Source organism: Acinonyx jubatus, chromosome C1 (assembly GCF_027475565.1).
Source record: "Acinonyx jubatus isolate Ajub_Pintada_27869175 chromosome C1, VMU_Ajub_asm_v1.0, whole genome shotgun sequence".
In the NCBI taxonomy this organism is placed as follows: Eukaryota; Metazoa; Chordata; class Mammalia; order Carnivora; family Felidae; genus Acinonyx; species Acinonyx jubatus.
In genome coordinates this window covers 52,797,554-52,822,547 of record NC_069381.1, presented here as the reverse complement: position 1 = coordinate 52,822,547, position 24,994 = coordinate 52,797,554, and the positions used below count along the sequence as shown (strand labels likewise).

General features: G+C 41.7%; 1 protein-coding gene across 1 annotated transcript in view; it reads left to right on the top strand.

Annotated features, from left to right (window-relative positions):
- Positions 1 to 24,994, top strand: part of JAK1 (Janus kinase 1) — a 127,632-nt gene that overhangs the window by 73,947 nt on the left and 28,691 nt on the right. Inside the window, exons 2-8 of the mRNA XM_027058982.2 lie at positions 4,046 to 4,122; positions 6,773 to 6,971; positions 10,357 to 10,480; positions 16,176 to 16,329; positions 19,845 to 20,008; positions 21,724 to 22,063; positions 23,673 to 23,858. Coding sequence (XP_026914783.1) covers positions 4,117 to 4,122; positions 6,773 to 6,971; positions 10,357 to 10,480; positions 16,176 to 16,329; positions 19,845 to 20,008; positions 21,724 to 22,063; positions 23,673 to 23,858 — 1,173 coding nt within the window. The 5' untranslated portion in view covers positions 4,046 to 4,116. The remainder of the gene's footprint in view (positions 1 to 4,045; positions 4,123 to 6,772; positions 6,972 to 10,356; positions 10,481 to 16,175; positions 16,330 to 19,844; positions 20,009 to 21,723; positions 22,064 to 23,672; positions 23,859 to 24,994) is intronic.

The following is a 24,994-nucleotide window of genomic DNA, read 5'->3' as shown; positions in this document are numbered from 1 at the left end:
ACCAGCTACCTACCCAAAGTGTTGTATTCTGACTCTTGTCATTGATTTTAACTATCATCCAGTCTATTTTTATCATGTAAATCTGGCAGTGGCCTTTGGCCAGAAGCAGTCATATTCTGATCATACTTGTGAATTTTAACATGGTCTATTTTTATGTCTCTTCACTATTCAAAGTTTAATTGTATATTCTTCCCTTATACAGATACTTGTACTTTAAAGGGTGTCCTTGACAATTTAAGAGGATTTCAGCATCTTCAGACATAGATTTCTAGGAGTTTGCATCTTGGAAAATAGTTATGATATGCCTCTATTGCAGCTAGGCCCTGTTCAGACTCGCAAGTTGTCTCTTGTTTTGTTACATTTTCCTCATTCAGGAAGCATCAGCTATACTTGGATCAGACTTTTATAAACTAAAGAACTGTGAGATTCTACAAAGTGTCTCCCCTCCCTTTTTTTAATGTAAAGTAGCATCTAACAAGATCGAGCCACAGAAGCAATCCTCTAACCATAGAAAGAGAGGCAGTTTTTTTTTTTTATTCAAAAACTTGAAATTTTGTAAGTAAATTAGTATGGAAGAATTCAGTGCTGTCCTCAAAGAGCTTTTGATTATTCACTTTTATTCTTCCCATTTTCTGAGCTTCTTTGTGTTCATTTGCATTGGGAATGGAACCCAGTGAATCATATTCTTTTGAAAGGGTGTTGCGCAATTCTTACCGGTCAGGTTTCGAGCATTTAAGATTTTCTTTTTGTATTTGTAACGAAAAACTTGAATTGATTGCCTGGAATTATCTGTAGTATTTATAAACTTGATCTTGCTCTTTTCCTATCTGTTCTTAAAATAAATAGAGAACAAGCTGAGGGATGCTGAAAGGGGGGGTAAGGGTGGGGAGTGGTGTTGGCTAGATGGATGATGGGCATTAAGGAAGGCACTTTTCGGGATGAGCATATGTAAGAGATGAATCACTGGGCTCTATTCCTGAAGCCAAGACTACACCATAAACTAACTTGAATTAAATAAATAAATAGCATTTTGTTTGGTTTATATGGAAAGAAATGCTACCTGAATGAAGCCTTTACACAGACTCTGTACCAACAAAAGACTCTTCTCATCCTGAATGAGAACAGATGTCATTTCATACAAAGTGGATCAGCAATCCTAGATTTAAGTGCTTAGGACGGTGCCTGTCATGTCTTTTAAGTGCTTTATGGGTGTTTTTACATTTTTATCATTAGGATGTCAGTTTTTTGAGATTCTGTTGTTATTGAATCAGCATATAAAAATATCATAGTAAATACATATGGTCTAGCAGTTCTGTTGCTGATTCTGTTTTCCCTGTGAGTTTGATCTCTATGCTAAGCATCACAATACCATTTTATTGTCCTATCCAATAATATGGGAGGTCAGTTTGAAAATTAGGTGTATTATGACTTCAGTATAGTATGGCTTGCAATAGGGAAGGAACACTGGAAAAACCAAACTCTGTTTTATTATAGGTTTTCATAGAATCCAATCCTAGAAAAATGTTAGTAATTTTAGGCTGACCCTCAAATCTTACATGAGGCTCCGAGCAACCCTGTGACTCCTGAATGCAAGTAGTAGGTGATCTGATGGTACACTTAAAAATCCTTTGTGAATTCTGAAAGGTTTTATGCTGTAGTCTTTGTTAAATTGGGTCTGTTGGAACCTACAGGTCTCTTCCTGATCTGAAAGGCTCAAAGTATGTTCCTTTTGGGGCAGGCTTCTTAATTCTCCAGAGCATAGGGCTCATCTGGGCCCATCGGTTTTCATTCATCCTTGGCAGCAGCATATAATGGCATGCTTCCAGGAAATCTCAGGTAGGCCCCAGACATGCTATTAGCAAATACTGCTGATGAACCAATTGGGGCTGTTCTTTGCCCAGGTATAAAGGAATATTGGAGGGATTTCCCCATTTATGAAGCTGGAGAGATGAGACTAGCTCCTTCCCTCTACCAGGCCTTTGCATATGCAAGTCCTTTACCCAGACTGCCTTCTCTCCACCTCCCTAGATATCCGTTACATCTCAGCTCAATATTAATTCCCTCTTGAGTCCCATGCTAGATGATATTCCTTTTATTTTACCTCTCTCTTTTTCCTCCATGGCATTTTAAGCTCTTTATAATTACCTCTTTATGTGCATCTTTGTTTGATTCCACTACAGACTGTAAGCTCCATGTGAACAGGGGCCATATTGCTCCAGTTCTTTATTGTGGCCTCCTGCTGTAGGTCAGTTTCAGGCATGAAGAACTGCTCAAAAATAATGAATCTCCTAAATGTGACATTTGAAACTCTGCTCCTGAGCCAAAGCAAGGCATTATAGCATGTAGCTAATTTCAGATTGCTGTTTTGATGTGGGGTGGGGTATCTATTCTCATAATTAAAACAATGGATTACGTTAGATTTTTAAAAGCTGAAAGTATAATGGTTTGTTCTTTGAATCTTGATAAAGTTGTCCATGTCAGAATAGCCAAGTCAAGGGGCGCCTGGGTGGCTCAGTTGGTTAAGCGTCCGACTTCGGCTCAGGTCACGATCTCGCGGTCCGTGAGTTTGAGCCCCACGTCGGGCTCTGGGCTGATGGCTCAGATCCTGGAGCCTGCTTCTGATTCTGTGTCTCCCTCTCTCTCTGCCCCTCCCCCGTTCATGCTGTGTCTCTCTCTGTCTCAAAAATAAATAAACATTAAAAAAAAATTAAAAAAAAAAAGAATAGCCAAGTCAAAGTTGTCATATCAAAATTCATACTTATATCCTCTGCCTGGCTTCCCGAAGGTGACATTGTGACACACTCTTCTGGTTTAAGAATTTTTTTTAATGTTTGTTTATTTTTGAGAGAGAGAGACAGACAGAGACAGACAGAGAGTGGAGGGGGGATGGGGGCAGAGAGAGAAGGAGACGCAGAATCTGAAAGAGGCTCCAGGCTCTGAGCTGTCAGCACAGAGCCTGATGTGGGGCTTGGCCTCACAGACTGTGAGATCATGACCTGAGCCGAAGTCAGATGCTCAACCGACTGAGCCACCCAGGCCCCCCACACTCTTTTGGTTTTAGATTGCGTGTATGTTTTCATTTGTGCCATCCCCCCCTTCGATTGTAAGATCCTGTGGGAATGCTAGCCTGTAGCCTCATTTCCGTCACCCCACTCCCTTTCTACTTCTGCCGTGTAATGCTTGGGAAAGTAGAATTCTGATAAAGTGTATTAAATGACCAACAGAAAACAGACAGTGATCCATATTAACTTGGAAACCACTTTCACACCACTAAGGGTGGTTGCTCCTGATTTGCAAAAATAATTAGATTCTACTATTAAAAAGAATTTGTGAGAGGCACCCGGAAAGTTGTTTAAACAATGCAGAACACTGTGTGTGTTGGGCGGTTGGTGGTGGTTGGTGATGAAGATGATAGGATCAGTGCTTTAATTCTAGAGAATCAAACTGGCTTTCTTATGTAGTATAAGTTTGAAGTGAGGTCAGGGAGTTGGAAGGAGGCTTTTTTGCTACCTAAGTTTTCAAATAAGAATGGCTCAAAAAACATTTGGTGAACTAAAAGCATTTTTCACTGGATTTATTTCTCGGCGCTCCCCCTTTCACCATGTCATATGATGTATCACCATTAAATGAGGCCAAGGGCAGACCGGGTTGGGAGGAGGGTAATTCTAAAGGAAATGGAAATGGGAAATAAAAGTGCATAAGTTTGGGGGTCCTGAACTATTGTTCATGGCCTCAGGGGAGAGGTTGTTGACGGAAAAGGCGCATGGTCTTCATTTGCATTGGACCGGGCACTCTATGCCAGGAAGCAAAAGTCCCTGGCTTCCTCTGTTGAAGTGGTAAAAATAATATCTTCCTTGATATTCATACCCTACGATGCCTCTCTGTCCTCTCAGTGTCCTCATCAATTTTTTTCCCTTCTTCCTCCCAAATGCTTTTTCCTGTCCACTTATGGTTTGGGCTGCTTCCTTAATAAGAATGTCCTCTTATTCTCTGATGCAATTACATCTGCAGCTGATTTATTTATTTATCCTTGTCTCTATCCCAGCTCTGAACGGACTTTGGAAAGTAGAGAAGAAAATCCAGTCTGCTTTTGGAGGACATTGGACAGCCGAATAAATGCAGGTATGTACCTTTGCATATCTTTAAAAAAGGACCAAAAGGAAAATAGCTTTTAAAAAGAATAATGAAACTGATCTTGAACTTGTAAGGATAACCTGTACTTCTATCCTTTCATTTTTCAGTATTGGTATTTTAATTTTTTTTTTTCATTTCCAAATGTTGAATGTGCTGGTTTAAAAATAAATCTCAAGAGTATAAAAGTATAGGAAGTCCAGAGTAAAAGATAAAGCTCCCTTATAGTCCTTCCTGGATATTCACCACTTTAGCAGTTTATCACATGTTTTTCCAGATTGTGCATATAGGCATGATCAAAAGGGTCATGATATACATATTATGCCTTTTTTCACTTTGTAATATGTCATATATATTTTTCAGTGTTGATTCACATAGCTTTATGTCATCTTTTTAACAGCTGCATAGTATTCTTTTGTGTTGATATTTCTTATTTTGTTAGCCTTCTATTGTCACTTGTATTTTTTTCCTATTATAAATGGTGCCACACTGTATACGTATATAATCACGTATACTTGCCTGATTATTTCCTTAGAGTGAAAGCATGTAACACCATCTCTCAATTCTTCCCATGCCATGCCTGTATAGGGCCTCAAGGACAAAGGTGTAACTTACATTATAAAGCAGACTGCAGCTTGTTTGTTTTCCGTTTCTGTTTCTCGTTGTAGGGTGGAGTTGGATGCTCAGTGTTGGGTTTTAAACCTTTCCTTGCTCAGGGAGCCTGGGTGGTTCAGTCAGTTAAGCATTCAACTCTTAATTTCAGCTCAGATTATGATCTCGTGGTTTGTGAGTTCGAGCCCCACATCAGGCTCTGCACTGATAGCACAAAGAGATTTTCTCTCCTTCTCCCCCTCCCCTACTCACTCTCTCTCTCAAAATATAGAAACAAACTTAAAAAAACTTTCTTGCTTGACAGTTGATCTGAACCCTTAAGGTAAGTTATGAACTTAGTCTTTCAGCCTGATTCCTGAAAGCTTCTGGTTTTCAGATTTATTTTGGAGATGAAACAAGTAAAATTGAGTGCCTCTTAGTTTGTAGCATTGAGGCGTATCTGGTTCATGTCTCTCCTGTAAGTATCTCACCTTTACCAGGGCGGCTAATAAACGAGCTCATGAGTCTGGTGAAGAGAACTATGTGACTTGTTTTGAGGAGCTTCCTTGGGCCATTCTGCAAGCACCCTTTAAATGTAAGGCTCTGTGCTAGGTACTGGGGAAAAAGATGAATGACACAGTCCTTACCCTTAAGGAACTCCCAGCATAAACCACTGAGAGAGAGAAAGACAGACACATGAATAAGATGGTCATAATCCAGTGTGGTTAGTGCAGCGAGGTGAGTTTGGGAGAGGGCATCTAACTTAGGGGATGGGATGGAAGTCATTGGCATTTCCTGGAGGAGGTGATGTCCAAGCCGAGTTCTAAAGAAAATTACAGTTTTTCATGGAAAAGATGAGGTGGGAAGGTATTCCTGATAGAGAAATGAGTATGACCAAAGGCAGGAAGGTGAGAAAAGCAGAATGGGTTGGGGCGGGGGGGGGGGGGGGTGCAGTAGGAGTAACCAGAACAATGGCAACTTTGTAGGTTTCAGGCATGAAGTAAGAGGCTAGGAGTGATGGAAGATGAGGCTGAGAGGCTATCTGCCAGCTGATGGAGGACCTCTGTGAGGAGTTTGAGACTGCTCTTATAGACTAATGGGGGCTTTTGGAGGACCTGATAGGTGTTACAGAGATACTACTTTGAGGGCTAAGCGAAGGTTGGCTTGGCAGGCAGTAGGAAATTAGGAACCTGGGGTCAGGGAAATTAGTTTGTAGGCCACTGGTGTTGGAGTGAGGGGAAGAAAGATGTTCCTTTTCCTTCCTGGCCTTGTCTAAGCTAAGTTGCTGGGGCTGGCTCTTTGATCCTAGTTGCCCTGCCTTTAGAGGCTCAGGTGAAGGACTTTTGCAAGTTTCTCACCAGCACGTTCTGGCCTCTTCAGAGCAAGGCTTCCAGCCCTCATTCTGCTGCCACACAGTGCTGCCCATCTGCCTGCCTGCCAGTGGAGTGATGAGGACTTGGCCCCGTTCAGTAATTTTCGAGACCCTTCCATATGGCTCATGAACATGAATTGGTGGTCACTTGATGTGTACTATCTGAGAGCCAGCCCTGGGCTAGGCTCTGGAGGCAGGAAGATAGATAAGACGTGGTTCATGCCCTCCCTGAGCTTGCAGTTTAGTGGGAGATAGACAAAGTTAAAAGACAATGTGATTTGTGCCCTAGGTGGGCTCAGAAGTGAGATGATTCCAGTAGAGGTGGCAGCATGAGTAACATTAACGTGAGCGCTTCCAGAACGAGCCACATTTTTCAACTACAACTTGTGTGCAGATAGAGAAAATAAATCTAGGCCATGTCTAAAATTATTCTGATTTTTGAGAATATGGTCTGGTCATAATGAATTAGAGTGTATAATTGATTATCCTCATAACTATAATGGATAGTTTGACCTCTCGTAAGTTCGGATGCATTTGATTTTCAGAGAGGGAAGGGGCAGTAGGAAATTACCTGCTTGAGAGGTATTTATGCTTACTTACCTTCCCAGCATTCTCTTTTGCCACTTGACCTTCTAGCACATAGAATGACCACGTGGTCTCTCTTTCCTTCCACTACAGTATCTAAATATAAAAGAGGACTGCAATGCCATGGCTTTCTGTGCTAAAATGAGGAGCTCCAAGAAGACGGAGGTGAATCTGGAGGCCCCCGAACCAGGGGTGGAAGTGCTCTTCTATCTGTCCGATAGGGAGCCACTCCGGCTGGGCAGCGGGGAGTACACGGCAGAGGAGCTGTGCATCAGGGCGGCGCAGGAATGCTGTGAGTACGGGCTGCTGCCCGCTGGCCCGGTCGTGTGTGGTGTCCCTGAGCCTCGCAGCTCTGCTCCGTGTGGGCACGCGTGGGCTCTGGCCTGCCTCTGCCGCTCACGTGCGTTTCACCTTGGGCCAGTGGTTTGAATTCTCAGGGTGTCACTTTTCACTGTCTTCATGGTAAAGTGACTTATTCCTGCTCTGTCACTAATGAGCTTGGGGTCCCAAGGAATGAGGCTTGCCTTCTGTGGAGGCGTAGTTTTTATTTCCCCTACAATCTGGAAAATTGGAATACTATCAGCACTAAATGAGTAAAAACATCTGGCACAAAGTTGCAAGCTATTCAATAAGGGGCATCTCTCAAGATCTGAAAGGCTGTTCAAAACTTCTTCGGAAGGGTGGAATCCATCCTTTGGCCGCTGTAACCTGCTTCCCCTTTGTGATGCTGACTTGAAGTGAGAACTCGAGTGTCACTTTGTGGCTTGGTCAGACTGCCAGGTTGTAAAAAGGGCAGTGAGGCTGTGAACAACATGGTCTTTTTCTTTTTCTTTTTTTTTTTTTCAAGTGAGCCTGTCTTTCTTGAGTTAGCCTGTTGCCAAATAGAAGGTGAGAAACCAAAATGAGTAACAAAATGAAGCTCCTTTAAACCTTGGGGTCAGTGACAGTTTTTGTCTACCTACTTTTAAATGACAAGTAAAGTTAAATTATGGAAACTTAAAGATCTAATCCACTGGGGTTGTGGCAGCAATTGTATCAATGTAAATATACTAAAATTCATTAATTGTACACTTAAAATGGGTAGACTTTATGATATGTAAATTACATCTCAATAAAACTGTGTTTTTTTTTTTTTAAATCAACTTATGATTAACTATGATGGCAGACCATGTGATCCATGCTTGATTTATATCATCTTTAGCCCTCAGGACAACTCTGTTGGGATAGTATGGACATTACAAGAGTTACCTACCTAGTTTGTGATAACAGCTTGTCTAGAAACCCCTTTTTCTTTCTGATATATATCTTTCTGTTTCCAATGCTTTAAACACCAGAGTTCCAATAAAAGGGGAGAGGTTGGTGCTACAGGGAATAAAATTGGCTGAGCTGTATAGATTATGAGGTTCATGCCCTTATATTAATATTTTAAAGTTATTTTGACTAGATAGCAAAGTATAAAAGGAAGCATCTTTAGACATTAGCTTTAAAAGTATTTGTAATTAGCAAAACAGCTAGATGTAAATTGATGCTTCTAAAGTATTTTTTTAAGGTGTTGTGCTTTTTCTCCTTTCCCTTAAGGTTTGGTTTTTATAGCGTTTCTTCTGTTGACCCAGTTTCTTACCATCATATTTGTACAGAATTGTTGGGCTGCAGTTAATGAGAGATCAAGGGGCTGCTGCTAAAGGAGACGAGGAGAGAGCCTGAGCCCACAGGCAGACGCAGCCACTGAGTCTGCTGTAGCTCTGGGCTCAGGGCCAGGCAGTGTGGGGCAGCAGTTTCTAAGCCCAGTCTGTAGAGAATGAGGGAGCTCTTTTATAACTGACTCAGGGGAATGTTGCAAACATTTATTAATTTTAAAAGTACATGAATACAGAATGCCACATATTATTAGAACTCTCATTATTATTATAGTAAGTGATATTGGGAGGCAGTATGGTTTTCTTCCCTGTTGTCCAAAAGTGTATGGTCCATTTTTGTTCTTTCAGCTCTCATTCTTTCACCTCCTCAGTAGCTCTATCTTGGTTTGAATCTCAACTCTGCCTTTTACTGAGTAGCCCTGAATCAGACTAAATCTCGGGAGGCCACAGTTTCTTCACCTGTAAAATGGCAAAAATATTAATTACGTCATTAAGTGTTAGGATGAAAAGATAATAAATGTAGAGCGTGTCAGCCTGATGCCTGACACTTAACCCTCAGTAAATGTTAGTGTTGTTACCCTTATTCTGTACTTTTGTATAAAAAGCTTTGATCTTTTATCTTTGATCTTCCTGTTTTAAGTACTAAAATTTTAGAATCAGACCTGTGATAGAATACACACAGATTCATGATCACAAATAAGTTGTGCTTCACTATGTATGTGTCAGTGCCCATTCAAGTATGAGTATGTATAAAGAAAGTCTCGGCTTCCAGGCCAGCCCACAAAGGCCAATTCACGGATGGGAAACTATAGTATACCCAAAACATAGTCCTAACAGTCCTGGATCTAAAACTTATTTGCTCTTGTTCCCAAGAGATGATGCCCTTTGAAGTTTACTCCCTCTTCTCTGTTACAAGGAGGAATAACCTCTGGAGGGGTTACCCCAGATATCTTGAGAGGCAGGAATCAAGGAGTTCAGCGAGATGTCAGCATGCCGAGGCATCTGTCTGTTTTTCACTCTGTGTGTGCATTGGAGAGAGTTCGTGCCTGGACGGGCCGAGCCTGGGAAGATCCCTGTCAGTGTCAGTTGTGCTCCAGATATCTGATTTGGGAAACTCCTATTACCTCATATTTTCATATATTTTTTGGTTAGGTTGCCTGTATCTTAGTTTGAGACCTGGTCACAGATCAAAGTATCAGTAGTAATTATTTGCAATCACCTTCTCTGCTTCCCCCATGCTTTTAGATTACAGGTCTGTGTAATTTTAATTATGGGCTCAGAAGTGAGTGGAAAGGTGCTTTCCTGGCTTTATAACCTCCTTTATCTCTCTAGTTCTTCTTGTGTCAAAGGAGGCAGTTGGTGGGGCAGGGAGGCAAGGGAGCACTATTGAACTACTTATGTTAAGCATATATCTTCTTGTGAGTTGGCTACTAATAAAAAATATGATAACTATACAGAGTACTTACAAGGTGTATCTATTAATGGTAACAGATTTTTATCACTGACAAAAATCACTTTGGTTATTTATTCCAACACATGATTTTGTGTGCTACTGCCAGGAACGCCTTTGCATGTAATACATAATCACAATGTTAGAATTGTTTAAACATTTTCTGTAGGAGACGGATTGGGGGTTTCCCGAACTCCAAGGATGTTTCTGACTGTGATTAGCAAGGTGCGCTTCAGGTGGGATCTGGGAACCTCTCGGCTCGCGTATTTTTTCTTTTAAGTAGGATTTGTTAAGACTGTCATAGACACCGTGATGAGAAACATTGTTAGACTTTTGTTGTAAAATGTTTTTAATCTGGTTTGTCAGGAGCTATAGTATATATTCCTGGGGAGCCATAGTTGTTAATTATCATGATTAAAACTGCCTGACTGAATATGGTTGGAAGTCATATTTACCCTAAGAGGTTACAAAATGTGACCTAGATTCTTTGGATAAGAGAATTTCTTGTCTTTGTGTATATCATGCTTTGGAAGCAGATGGCCTAATGTATCTATCTTTAATTTTCTGATACGTGTTTTACTTTTCCCCAGGTATCTCTCCTCTGTGTCACAACCTTTTTGCCCTGTATGATGAGAACACCAAGCTTTGGTACGCTCCGAATCGCACGATCACAGTTGACGACAAGACATCACTCCGGCTCCACTACCGGATGAGGTATGGGCGCCTGCTTGGCTTCCTCTTGCAGGGGGAGGATGACAGTTAGCTTGGAGGCCTGAGTCACTTACTAAGAAGATTTGTAGTCATTTTGTAATTGGTAAGTTTTATATTTGCTTGGTATGAGAAAGGACTTCTTCAGTATTTGGAATGCAATTCAAGATGAATTTGATCACTTTGCCACATTGTAGAAAAGAAATCGTTATGATGCAGAGGGTATTTTGAAAAGAATTAGTGTACTATGGCAGAGGTTTTCAAGTGATGAGTCATGGTTATGAGTTTAATTTCATGAGTTGTGACCAGAATGTTTTTGAAAAAAGAAACAGGCAAGAATAAGTAATATCAGTATATATACATATCCCAAGAATATTGTTTTAAAACTTCTGTTTGAGATATGCAAGTGTATATACCAGCTCATGATACAATAAAATATTTCTTCTTAAGAGTTGCAGCTAAGGAGTTTGAGAAGCACTGCCTGAAGTGGTTCCCTATAAATTCCAGGTTGCTGTTGCTCTCAAGGGGTAGATGTTTTGATTGACTCCCTGAGAATTTTTGCCTAGTGGGTGGGACTCTCATTTTTCTTCTGATGGGTATTGCCTTTTCTCTTGTATTGTAGACTTCCTTAAATGTCACATAGTCTCCCAAGGTGTCATAGGCACTACTTCACTGTAGTGTCTTGAGTTTATAAACATTTTTGCTCTGTTACCTAGAATTGAAAATGTTTGTTAGATACTAGTTAAGCACAACTGAGTGTGCTTTTAGCAAAGGAGCTTATAAACAGGGTGAATACTTTTTGAAAAGGATCTTGACTTACATAGATGTGATGAAACCGGCAGATTGGCTCAGTTGCTGATGGAACGTAGGGACCTGCTGGAAACACCCTCGGGGATCTCAGAGCCTCTCCATGGTAGCTTAGATGCTGCTTCTTCGGGAAGTTGGTGGAGTTGCTAACATTCCAGAATGGTCTGGATGTTTTTCTCAGCAGCAGTTGAACCAGATCTGCTTTCTTTGATAATCATTCTAGGGCTGACTATTTTTTTCTTTTTGTACTCACCCAAGGTCTCACCTTAAGAGGAGAGGTGTGTACCATGTGAGATTTCTCGCCCCAGATTTAGGGAAACATTCACCCCACCCAACTGAGCCTTCTGACTATATTTGGATTGTTTTTCAAAGTGTAATCTTGCTTTCTGTGGCCTGGGGGTTGTCTGTGTGAACCAGCATTGAAACGTGTTATTTGCAGCCGACAGTCTAGGAAGGGGGCATGTCACCGAATTCTAGTTCTTTCCCTCTAGGTTTGTCTACTTGGCTCAGAATTTGGAATGGTAGAACTTGGGACTTGGATAAGACCTGAATTTACCTAGTTCAACTATTGTTCATTGTTTAGGGGCTAACTGATGTCCACAGTGGAGAAGTGAGTTACACAAAGTCACACACCTAGTGAATCCTCTCGTCCGCCCCAGAACCCTCCTTGAGGCACTTGTCTTTGTGGATTGTGCGAATACCTCACTATTAGGGGCTGTCTTTGCCTCTTCCCTGTTCTGTTAGCTGCCAGGAAGTGCACAACTACTTCATTTTTGGCACCTTGACTTTGTACCTGACATCGAGCTTCAACAGGATGTTGAAGGAGCCTGTGCTTTGTTACCACAGGCTCTTTGAACTTGGAAAAAAAGATCCCACCCTAAGCTAAAACATTTGCATTACAGCAACCTACAAAAACTTTGAAACCTCCTAATCTCACCACTGTAGAAGGTGTCATATGAAAACAAATGTTAGCGACTATTTCAGTGGAATCCCAGCTCTATTTTGGGAAACACTCTGTGCTTCAATTATAAGATTCTGTTTTTAGATCATGATTTTTAATGGTTATTATTTTATAATGTGTCTTAGTATAAGATAAGCATATTCTTTTTTATGAAAAAGAATATTTCCTTTTTCATTCAAATGAATTTCACTATCTGTTAGTAGAGTTCTGTAGAAACCTAAGGAGAATTCCTTGTGTATAATATCTAAACATAAACTTAGAATATGCAGTCATCTGTAATATAATTTTCTCAAAGACTTGCAAGGAAGTCGTATCTCCTTGATAGGTCTGTCTACCTCTCTCCCCCTCCCTCTTCCTTCCTCTGTCATTCCTCCATGCCATTCTGAAAAGGAATCTACACAGCTATCATACTATATTTATTTATGCCATTCTTTATTTTTTCCCATTAGCATGTTCCAATCCTAGGAATTTGTGTGTGGCCCCAGTTTGATGAACATCTTGATGATTAATTTTAAAAAGGAACGTAGAGCATCTTTCCATGTGTCTGTCGGCCATCTGTATTTCTTCTTGGAAAAATGTCTTTTCATGTCTTCTGCCCAGTTTTTAATTGAGTTATTTGTTTTTTGGTTATTTCTGTAAATTCTTTATTTTGGATCTTAATCCCTTATTGGATATATCATTTGCAATTATATTCTCCCATTTGGTAGGTTGTCTTTTTGTTCTGTTGAGGGTTTTCCTTCCCTGTGCAAAAGCCTTTTATTTTGGTGTAGTCTCAATAGTTAAATTTGTTTTTGTTTGCCTTGCTAAAGTAGAAAAAGGTTTCTGTGGCCGATGTCCAAGAGGTTACTGCCTGTATTTTCTTCCAGGAATGTTACAGAATTGTTGAATCATTGTACACCTGAAACTAACAGAACACTGTATGTTAATTATACTTGAATTTTAAAAACGTAGAGTGTCTGTCTTCAGTGTACCTTCTACTTTTGTCTTATTAGGGTAAAATTAGGAAGGTGTTGATTTTGGTAGTCACTGATTTAAAGGCTTTTGTTTTTTGTTTTGTCATTTTATTAAATAGAAAGCTGTCAGCCTTTGACTATGGGCAATTTCTAGAGATCCAGCCTTGTTTTAGGCTCCTTTCAACCTTTACGGAAGTGATGGAGCCGCAAGGTAGTTTGATCTCCTCGGCCTTATCTTGTCTGAACATCTTGCCAAAAGATTTCCAAACTGAAGCTGGTCTCACAGGGCTCAGATAACAGCCTGGAAGAATGTTTTTGTTCAGACCCGACTGGAGATTGTGTTTTGCCCAAAGGGAGTATGTTGGGCCCTTGATTTACCAGGTCCAAGGACTCTTTCTCATAGAGACTCAGTGGGATGTGGCAGAAGAGGACCATGCCTTGGACCGGTTCAGGGAAAATCTGTCTTCATTGCTTCTCTTTCAAACAACCTCCTGCATCCTAGAGACTCTTTTACTTTTCCCAGGTACCCTTCCATGTTGCACATAATTCTCATCTTCTCACCGCCTTCCTCCACTACCAAAAGGAATGTACCTGTCGGCCTGCCCTTCGGGGAGAGCCCTGCTTTGTTTGTTTGTATAAAGAGTACCTGGCACAGGGTAAGTGTTCGCAAGCCCTTAGTTACTGTCTTCATTGTCCTGTTCGTTGCCTTTTCACCTGTCTCCTTCTAGACAGATCCCGAAAACTTCTAGTAGATATCTGGTTATTGTGTGAATGATGAGAACTCTCCATTTTGGACTTGACTCAGTAGCCAGAGGAATTGGCTGTGTCCTTGTCAATTTTTTTTCTGCCCCAATGTCAGATTTTCCTGTATTTGCTCAGTTGGTAGAGCCAGTTCACCCTTACTTCTTGCCTATCTTGGATCGCTGATCCTGGCTGAGTCCTCCCATCCTGTGCTCCGTCTGTCCTTGAAAAGTAGATTCTTCAGTCTAGGGATAGAAGTGCCAGCCTCTTCATCAGCAGATAGCTGTGGGAACCTGATCGCCTCTCACATAGGAGAGTGAGAGGACAATCCCACAGCTGTGGTTTATGCTGCACGTGGGCTCCTGGATATGTGTTCTTTCTGTGTGTGAGTGAGAGCTACCAAAACCCACAGTCAAATTCTCAGTCACTTTCATAAGTCATAGGGAAGATGAGGTGTATAGAATCCCTGAAAGTTCTAAAATACTGATTTTACTTTTATACTAACTTCTGTATCCATCCTTCCCTCACCATGTTAATTGCTACTCCCTGAATTTGTTCATTCATTTCTTGTTTATGCATCTGACAGTGATGTGTTAAGCAACTGTTATATGCCCGGAGATTCAGTGCTGAGCAAGACCACTGAGGCATCTGCCTCCACAGAGCTCATAGCGTTGTCCAGACTATTGCCATAGGCATCTGATTTGGTCTCTGTCATTTCAGTCCATCTTCCTTGGGGCTTTCTTCCAGGGCATCCTGCCTGACGTGATCTTGCCTTGCCTTCTCCTCTGCCTGCTCTGTCTGGTCCAGGCTCTAAAGCCTGGCATTTATTTATTCTGGCCCCACCTTCCCTTCCCAACCCTTTCTCCCTTCCCCTGGCAGTAGAGGATGGTTTTTCCCTTGTTTGGCACCTCATCAAAGACTCCCTTATGTCCAGGGACATCTTATCTATTGGGCACAGTGCCTAGGGCTCATAATATTTTTAAAGACTCAAAAAAGTGTTTTAATTTCATTAAAACCAGAAAAAAAAAATCCAAGCTGGATTATATTTATCTTTATATCAACGTGGTTGTAAAATACAACTTTTAATATTTTTTTATGAAGGAAGGAAAAACTGGGCTCCATGAAAGTCACATTCTAGTCCCACTTATGAGACATGCCCCTTGTATGTTTCTTTATTGTTATTGTTGGATTTGACTGGCTGCCATGTAGACATATAGACCAGGAACTCACAAGAGTATGGAGACCAGGCCCTTTGAATCCCAGCCTGGCAAAAGGGCCTGCCACGTGTAGGCATTGCAAATACAGCTCAGTGACAGATGTCTGAGTTTAGTGGCAGCACTTTTTTGGGAGGAAATTTTATTTGTTGCTTCTTTATGCCACGGTGGTTTTGCCAGCACACGGGCACGTCAAGGGAGAAAGACCCAGGTACCAGTTGAATCTGTAACCTATAGATGGCCTGCGCCAGCTTGGCTCAGTCACTTTCACACACTCAAGAACTCACTGCATTTCCCCTACAGGTGGCAGAGGCATGTAGTAGTTAAGAGAAGCGGCTTGGGGTCAGTTCACCTCACCTTTTGGAACCTCTGTTTTCCTTGGCTGTAAAATAGGAACAGTGAAACCTACCTTGAGCAGTTGCTGTAAGGATTAAATGGCATAAAGTGCTTATTAATTTTATTCACAGCACTGCAAGCTGCCGCTTGTAAGTAGTGCTCATGTATTTCTTCTATTTGTAACTCTATTCATTGTAAGAATAGCCATCAATTAAATAACAGCAGTCTGGGAAATAGGAAGCACTGCCACATTAACTGTGCATCTTGATTAGACAACGAAACTACATCTTCTTGAATAGAAATGTTAAAATGTCAATTAAATAGGTCTTGGATTCAAGGCAGGATAGCATTATTAAAGGTAAAGGGAGTTGCTGGGCCAGCTCTTGCATCTAGTCAGCATGTTTTCCTATTTAGGAAGACGTAGTGGAAAGTCAGTTTATCTCCTTGAGTCACAGACAGGTTCTGGCAGGATGCTGTTCACAGAGTGCTTGTAAGAGCGAAAAGAAAAAGGACCTTCTAAAAGGACCTTCTAACCAGTGACGTGCTATACAGCGGAAAAGCAAGCAAACGCTTGCTTTCCAGGGAAATTTAGCCTCCGGCATTGAGCACTCTGGGTACAACAAGGACACCTCTCCCATGCATTCGAATGTCCCCTTCCCCAAATTGACACTTATCTTCCTGCCTTCTAGGTTCTATTTCACCAACTGGCATGGGACCAATGATAATGAGCAGTCTGTATGGCGACATTCTCCGAAGAAGCAGAAAAATGGCTACGAGAAAAAAAAAGTTCCAGATGCAACCCCTCTCCTTGACGCCAGCTCCCTGGAGTATCTGTTTGCTCAGGTGAGAAGTCTGGGCCCGGGAGAAGCTGGAGGGCCCGGGATGGCTGAGGCATCACAGGTTCAGACTGCCTGGTGTGGTTGGACTCATTGGTGGCTAGGATGTTTTATGGCCTCCTCTCCTGCTCTGCTCTGTCTTATGGCTGCCCTAGGACTTGCCCAGAACGAGGAGGGGAGAGGCAGCAGTTCGGCGTCCCAAGGGGCTGGTTGTCCCACTTGGGGATTTTCGAGGCATCGCTTCTTCCCTGTTCCTTTCTTTTTCCCCTACCTCCTATCATTTCACTTCTCATCTGCAGTGCCTCCCGTGGAGTGAGCAGAGGGAAGCTGCAGGTGAGGGAGGGTGTAGTTCAGTGGGGTGAATGGGGACATCTCAGCAGTCAGAGTAACGTTTGGGAAGGCAGGAGGTGGCCGCTCTGAGTCACAGCGGTAGTGGGGTGGGAAGATTAGACACTAGATAAAAGCCAGAAGAGAAGTTAGAGTTCCTGAATTGCATTCCCCAGAGATAACCAGCGTTTTTGGTGATCTGCTTCCTGATGTTACCATGCAGGTATATATTGTGTACCGTGTAGTTTTTTGAAAATACCCTATCATTTTTGTAAACTGCTTTTTTGTCCATTCTATTGATGATCTTTCAGATGTCAGTTAAAAATATAAATCTGTGCTGTTTTAATGGCTTCATAATCATTCATTCATTCAACAAATATTTACTCCTGTGTACTCTTTGCTGAGGCACTGCAGATACTATGGTGAACAAGACAGATGTGGTCTCTGCAAGCAGCAGATACAAAATCAAGCTGGGCAAACAGAAAACAAGTAAAATGATACATATGGAACACATAAGAATGGTCAGAAGTGCTATGAAGGAGAAAGCTTTTGTGATAGAGAATATAGAGAGGAGGTTTGATTGGGAAAGTCTGATTTAAATAGTGTGATGGGAGAAGGTCTCTAAGGAGGTGACACTTCTATGAATCTGGAAGAAGAAGGAGTCTGCAGTTCTAAGAAAGGAGAGGGGAAAATATTTCTTCTCCGTTAGAGCAGTTTCTCAACAGCACTACTGACATTTTGGGCTGGATGGTTTTTTGCTCTGAGGGACTGCCCTGTGTGTTGTATGACATTTACCCACATTCCTGGCCTCCACTCATTAGATGCCATCCCACCAATTGTGACAATCAAAACTGTCTCCAGACATTGCCAGATCTCCCCTATGGGGCAAAATCTCCCTGGTTGAAAGCATCTGATAGAGAGGGAACAGAATGTGGGAAGACTGTGAGGCAGGTGGGAGCTGAGAGGAGAGTCAGTGTGGCTGGAGGAGAGGAGGGTGATGGGAAGGAGTGTTACTGGTGGGGCTAGCGAGGAGCAGATCATGTGCCACGTTGGTCCACGTGAGACAAGATGCTGGTTTGGCTTAGTGGTGGTGGCAGTAGAGTTTGGAGAAAAATGGGGGACCTACAATTAATTCTGGAGGGAGAATTGATAGGATTTGCTGATCAGTTGGCTGCGCAAGGGGAGAGAATCCGAAGTATCAAAGGTGATTGTGTGGTTTCCATTTTGGGCCTTGTTTGATAGATAATGGAGTCGTTCCCTAAGTAGAGAAGGCAGGGAGGAGCAGGTTGGAGAAGGGTTGGGAATGAGGCATTCTCATTTGGAGATGCCTATGGAGAGATTTCAGGTAGGAAGTGAGTGTATAGAAGTGTTTATAGATGTGTTCTATTTCTTTAAGATATACTTTCACGTGTGATTTTTATGTCCCAGTTATATTCCATTGCACAGCTTTAGTTTCTGGCCAGAAAACTGGCCATTTTCAGATCAATCGTTTTTTATTCAACCTCCCAGCTTTATATATTCAAAGGAATAGCGCACCATACTTCAAGAATAAGTATTGCATTAGAATCTGACCTCTCAGAGGTTCAGGAATGAGTTACTTGAGGTGGTTGTACCGTGATATTTACAGACAATCACAGCCAATCAAAATAGTTTCAGATTTTGTTCTGCTTCTTCACACGTTGCCGGCAGAAATGATTCTTATTGGTCCTTAGTAGTTTGTGGAGGTTGACGGTGTCCTGTTCTTACCTGAGAGAAATAAATCCTATCTGGGAAAGAAAAACAGCCGCAGTGAGAACCCTCCATCCAGAAACCCCTAAACTAAAGTCCCTTCAGAGAAAGTGAGTGTCTCACTTATGTGGAAACAGCACCCCTAGGTTTCACACTACCTCTGTTCCATCGAGAGAAAGGCTAAAGATTTCAGTGTGCTTGACATTAGTAAAGTTGAGTGGCTGCAGCACAGTGTTGATGAACCATAGCCCTGGAGTCACATCTAGGTTTGACTTTCCCCCACCACTTCCTGGGTCCCAGCTCCCACGGCATTCTGTCTTTCCACTAGACTTTGTTCTTTATAACTATATTATATTATATAGTTCTATATTAAAGAACTATATTAAATAACTATATATTAAAGTTCTATCTGTATTAAAGAACTATTCTTTATAACTATAACTATACTGATGTTCTATATTCCTGTTTGTTTATTCTTTCTTCTCAACATGGAATCTCCCTGAGGTCAGGAACACAGTTTGGCTTACTGCTATGTATACCCTTGGCCCCTAGAATAATATCTGGCCCATAATTGGTTCCCAGTAATCAATAATTACCACATGGGTGAGTGCAGTGATGTAGTTTTGGGTGCCTTACATTCCTCATCTGTTAGGTAGAGGTGATGGATGATGTCAGCACCTACGTCATAGGGTTGTTGAGAGGATTGAATGAAACAGTAAATAAAGGGAACCTAGCCCACAGTCTGGCACTGGGGCTAGGGTTTCACAAAGGGGAGGTAGCACTGACATCATCATTACTCTGTACAAGACAGGTGGTGTACTTGCACTCTGTAGAAGACGGGGACTGCTCTTTAGTTTTTTTGTTTTTGAAGCCCTCACTGGGTCTTGGAATGCTGTGCACTTCCAACGGGAGGGGGTATATTTTGGTGATATATTTCACTACTAGAAACTTAACCAGCAGGTGTCGAAAAACTCCTTTGTGGCAATGGTTCACTTGCCCTTTCTCTAACTCACCATCAGAATGAGGTGTGATGTGCTGTCAGTTATACAGCCAGTGCCTAGGCTAGGATGTCTCAATCTATGTCTGTGGAATTAATGAGCCAACCCCAGCCAGGTGTCACCCTCCCTTGCCCTGGTGCTGTCCAAGCCCAGAACGTGCTGCCGGCCACGGTCATTTATAGGATAAGTCCTGCGAAAGGGCTCCACGTGTTTGTGCTATTCATCAGCAGCTCGCATGGTGCCCGGTAAACATTTGTTAAATAAATGAAATTTATTCCTGGGGAGAACATTTCCTGAGCCCCCTCATGCCCAACTTTTGAGAAGGAGCTTTGGTGCCAGAGAATCTATAAACCTCGTTCGTGTCATCGCTACTTTTCTGGGTGGCACCTCCCTGTGTGGGGAACCTTTCTCTTAAGACTAGAGACACAGAAAATCTGGTGGTTCATTTCTTTTCACTTCTGCTCCTAAGGGACAATATGATTTGGTCAAATGCCTGGCTCCCATTCGAGACCCCAAGACCGAGCAGGATGGACACGATATTGAGAACGAGTGTCTGGGAATGGCTGTCCTGGCCATCTCCCACTACGCCATGATGAAGAAGATGCAATTGCCAGAACTGCCCAAGGACATCAGGTAAATCTTCCTGCTGGCTGAAGAGTTGATCGTGGGGATAGTGTTATTTTTATACGTTCCCTGACATCTCAGTTTAACCCCTGCCAGTTTTTGGCTGACCCCTGCTCTCTGCAGCGCCTAGATCTTTTTTAGAACATTTATAAAAGGTAACACAATTACAATCGTGTCTTGATTTTGAACATGGGCTCATGACCTCAGAAATTTGCACTCCAGTGAAAGTTCTGGATGAGCGATACCAATCAAATTGGTGGCCCACATGCCTGCCCTTTGCCTCTCTTCCCGTGGTGGGCATTGCCATCTGTCACGGCGTTTTTTCCTTTTGTGCCAGAGCTGTCCTGAAATCCTTCTGAGTGGTGTTCTACAGGCAGCTACTGTCATCCACAGCCTGAACTGGAGTTCACTAGAGAGCTGTTTATCTGATGTGAAGGATAGTACCTCAAGAAAATGGCATTTATTTAAAATAGCATTCATGATCAAGTCTTTGTGAAGGTGTCGTCAAACTGCATAATTTCTACCTATCTGTATAATATTTGTATGTATGTATTTACCAAGGAGTTGCTGTGAATGTCGTAAAAGAAGACAGATTCATTTTGAAGAACAAGTTAATATAGCTCTTTTATTTGAGATAGGCAGCATGCACCTTCCCATAAGCTTTCTTCTTGTATCTCGCCCTTGAGCAGAGTCTGGAGCAGGTGCCGGGCTGCCTCTCAGTGATGCAGGGCTGGTTAGATACATGCTGTACTGCTGCTTTCTCTTTTTTCCGTGACTTTTGCTCCGGGTACCTCCTCTTTACTTTTTCATGAGACAAAGGTAAAAAATGACAGCTCTCCTCTGACCTTCCTCTCTATTACATTAATCTGAAATGTCACAATATCTGTTGGGGATAAATTCTAAACTTTACAATTTTCCACTGTCATGAAACCATTCGTGCAGCAGGGATTACCCAGGGCCAGATGCTGTCTCAGGCCTGAGAGTATTAGGCAGACTGGTCTCTCCACTGGTTTGGTTTCCAGTTTGTTCTTTCTTTCATGGGTGTTCATACTGTTCTTAAAACCGGCTCCTTCCAGCAGTCTGTCAGTTTGTCAAGACTCTTGTTAGTCATAGATACTTTCCTATTAGCACCTGCATAAGTAATTGATCGGTTTCCTTGCCAATCCATTTAATTCTTCTGGGACACTTCCACATGGCAGACACGAGGTCTTTTATATTTAATTGGATTTTATGTGTTTTTCCCATTTCTTGTAAAAGCAATATGTGATCTTTATAGAAAAATTATAAAACCTAAAAGTAGAGCCTACAGAGCATCTATAATCACTCTTGCCTCCTCTCACACCACCTTCTAACTGATGCTGAATCTTAATAACTGTTCATGTGAGTACTTAACGTGCACAGGAACAGTGACGCTGGCAAGCAAAAACACAGATAAGTCAATTTTGCTGCCCCCCTTTGCAACCCAGAATATTGGATGATACTTGTAGGAATTCCCATCTCAGTACAGTCTGTGAACATGTGCTTTTCTTTCTCTTTCAGTCCCTGTTCACCTCCATCTCCTTATGATTTTCAGCCTAGTGCTTACTCCATCTAAGACCCTCTGGGAGCAGGTCCTCCTTTCCTATGGGGCAGCACATGGAAGGAAGATTTCCAGACTAGGTTGGTTTCTGTACTATTCTATGCTGGCCTGTGCATGACATACATATTTTCCTACTTTGTTTTAGCTACAAGCGATATATCCCAGAAACATTGAATAAGTCCATCAGGCAGAGGAATCTTCTCACCAGGATGCGGATAAATAACGTTTTCAAGGATTTCCTAAAGGAATTTAACAACAAGACCATCTGTGACAGCAGTGTATCTACTCATGACCTGAAGGTGAAATACCTGGCGACCTTGGAGACTTTGACAAAACATTATGGTGCTGAAATATTTGAGACTTCCATGTTACTGATTTCGTCAGAAAATGAGATGAATTGGTTTCATCCAGATGACAGTGGAAACATTCTCTATGAAGTGATGGTAACTGGAAATCTTGGAATCCAGTGGAGACAGAAACCAAATGTAAGTGGTGATAGGTGGCTGGTGGAAGAGACCATCCTGTGTCACATACCTATTCTGTTTATCCTGTTGGGATTACCCATTTGCATGTCCATCACCCCTGTCAGACAAGTGTCTTCAGGTTAGAGACCATGTATCATTCATCTTTTATTGTCTTCACGAATATTTATTTATCCTAAATAAATATGTATTGAGTTCTGTAGGGAAATAGAGAAATGTAACAATAGCATATATAATATTAATAATAATGGCAGATATTTATTGAGCACTTACCATGTACTAAGTACTTTTCTAAGCATTTTACATTTAAGCATTTTACATCTTACATCTAAGCATTACTCATTTTACATTTAAGCATTTTACATTTTACATCTAAGCATTACTCATTTATTCCTTAAAAAAAAAAAAAACGAAAAAAAACAGAAGAAGAAGAAAGCCTTGAGGGGAGTCCTATCGTTGTCTCTATTCTATAGATGAACACAAAGAGGCCCAGAGAAGTTAAGAAACTTGCCCAAGGTCATAACTAACTAATAAACGATAGTGCCAAGAGTTGAATTTAGACTTCTGGCTCTGTGAGATAGGGTAATTGATTTTGCGATTTAAAGCTGCTTTTTTAAGTGTTTGTTGGATGAGGCAAGGGGGCAGAGTGGTTTAAAAGCATGGGTTTTAAACCTAAATAGTCCTGGTTCAGGTCCTAGCTCCACTATTTGTAGTTCTGTAGCTTTGGGCGTTCCTTCCCCTATATCAGCTACATATTAGTCATCTGTAAAATGGAGGTACTTAATGTATCTGCCTCATGGAGCTGTTGAGAGAACTGAATGTCAGTCAGCACAAAGCCCAGCATGTAATAAATGTTTGAAAACTATTATAGCTGCCATCATCATCGTTATAATTATCAATAATAATGTTAAAGCCAAGGCTATTTTTATTTTCTCCTGGTTTATTCATGCTAAAATAACAATGCCTAAAACTTAACCAAGTGCTTTTTATATAGTAGATACACTGTTAATGAGAACTAATCCTCAAAGAACCTGGTGAAATATAAGATCTGTTCTATGGACGGGGAACTGGAGGCTCAAATTGATGACCTAACTAGTTAATAACTGGCAGATTATTCAAGCATGGGATTCATATCTTCTTTTGAAAGTTTCATCTTGGATATTGTTAGAATGTTAAAAATAATCTGTGTTAGATTCTAAAAGGAGAAAGCTCATGTTCTGTGCAGCCACATTTGGGAAGAACATGTTCTCTGCCTGTGTTGAAATATCCATCAGTCCGGAAGTGATAGGACCTGAGGGTGGATGCCTGTCTAGTGGGCAGTTATTTCCCTTTCTGACTTGACTGGTACAATAGAGATGATTTAAAGAGTTTAGTCAGAGTGCTCATTAAGGTCCCTGCCAGGTATAAAATCCCAAGATTCCCTGATGGGACACTAAACTGCCATCCTAAGCCCACATGTGCCACCTGTTCTAATTCCTGTGTAGATCCAGGCAGGCTGGCTTTCTTCTCCTTGAATGTAGCCTCTGTTTTAGTTTTCCAGAAGCGTTGACCTTTTTTGCCAATAGGAAATGAGAAAGCAACTTAACTCTGGCACTTTAATGCATCTTATCAGGTTGTTCCTGTTGAAAAGGAAAAAAACAAACTGAAATGGAAAAAGCTGGAAAATAAACACAAGAAGGATGAGGAGAAAAACAAAATCCGGGAAGAGTGGAACAATTTTTCTTACTTCCCTGAAATCACTCACATTGTAATAAAGGAGTGTGTGGTCAGCATCAATAAGCAGGACAATAAAAAAATGGTAAGTTTGCTCTGGAGGCAATTCTGTTTGGATCCAGTGATAAGAGGCAGACTTTGCTGAGGACAGTTAGGCAGCACATGCTTGCAGAGCTCCTGTCCCAAGGAGAAAATCTGATGATTTTCTTTCTTACTTCAGCCAGAAATCCCTCTTGCTGACATTGGCATTATCCATGTTGGTTTTTGAGTTATACTGGTACGTTCTGGAGCCTTTCTTTGGTCTTGCCAATGTGTATCTACTTTTCAGGATTTGCTGCTCTCCCAAAGACATTTTAGCATAAATACTTAGTTCACAAAAGTTAGTGGATTTGAAGGAAAACAAGATGGGTGAATGTTAGCATTTCCTCCCAAGGGCCCTGTGCAGCCTCTCCGCTGAGTTGGGGGAGCCTTCTGGGAAGAAGTCTCCAGGAAACCCCGCTTTGCACTTCAGGAGCCTGTCAGGCTGGTGGCTGTGCCCACAGTGGCAGTCCCCGTTACGGTGTCAGGCACACCCAAGTGACTCCGGACAGAGGAAGGGGTGTTCAATCTCACTTCCTCTTTTTTGGTATCACTTGAGGACATGATCTAGACAAGCAGGCCGCTTTTGGCAGGGGAAGTAGGAGCGCTGCCAAAATAAACATGTTTGTGTTGGGGAAGTCATGGCCAACAGCACGTGGAGAGCACAGGCAGTTGAGGCGGGCACTCGTGGGGCGAAGGTAGTCAGCACCAGGGAAATACCACGCTTTGCCTTAAATGTGGCAAATACTCTGTCAAGAGGGTGACATAACACTCGGTGTTGGGAACGAATCTGGTGATAGGGTTGAGAACAGATGGTCACTCTTTTATAGCTGGGGTAACTTGCCTTCTTGTTACACCTTTTAGATAGCAGTTTGGCAACACGTGCTAAAAGCCTTGAAAATATTTGTATATACCTCTATTTGGGAACTTAGTGCTGTTTTCCAGAAACAGAGATGAAGCCAGTGGTCTGTGCATGAGAATGTACCCGAACAGAATTTACAGAGTAAAATCACTGAAAATTACCCCAACCTACAATAATAGGAGAAGAGGAAAAATTCATCACAATTCACCTGAGTAGTAAAATACTATATAAACAAATTGTTATTTTTTTTAGTAATATGGAAAAATGCTTTGTAAATGGAA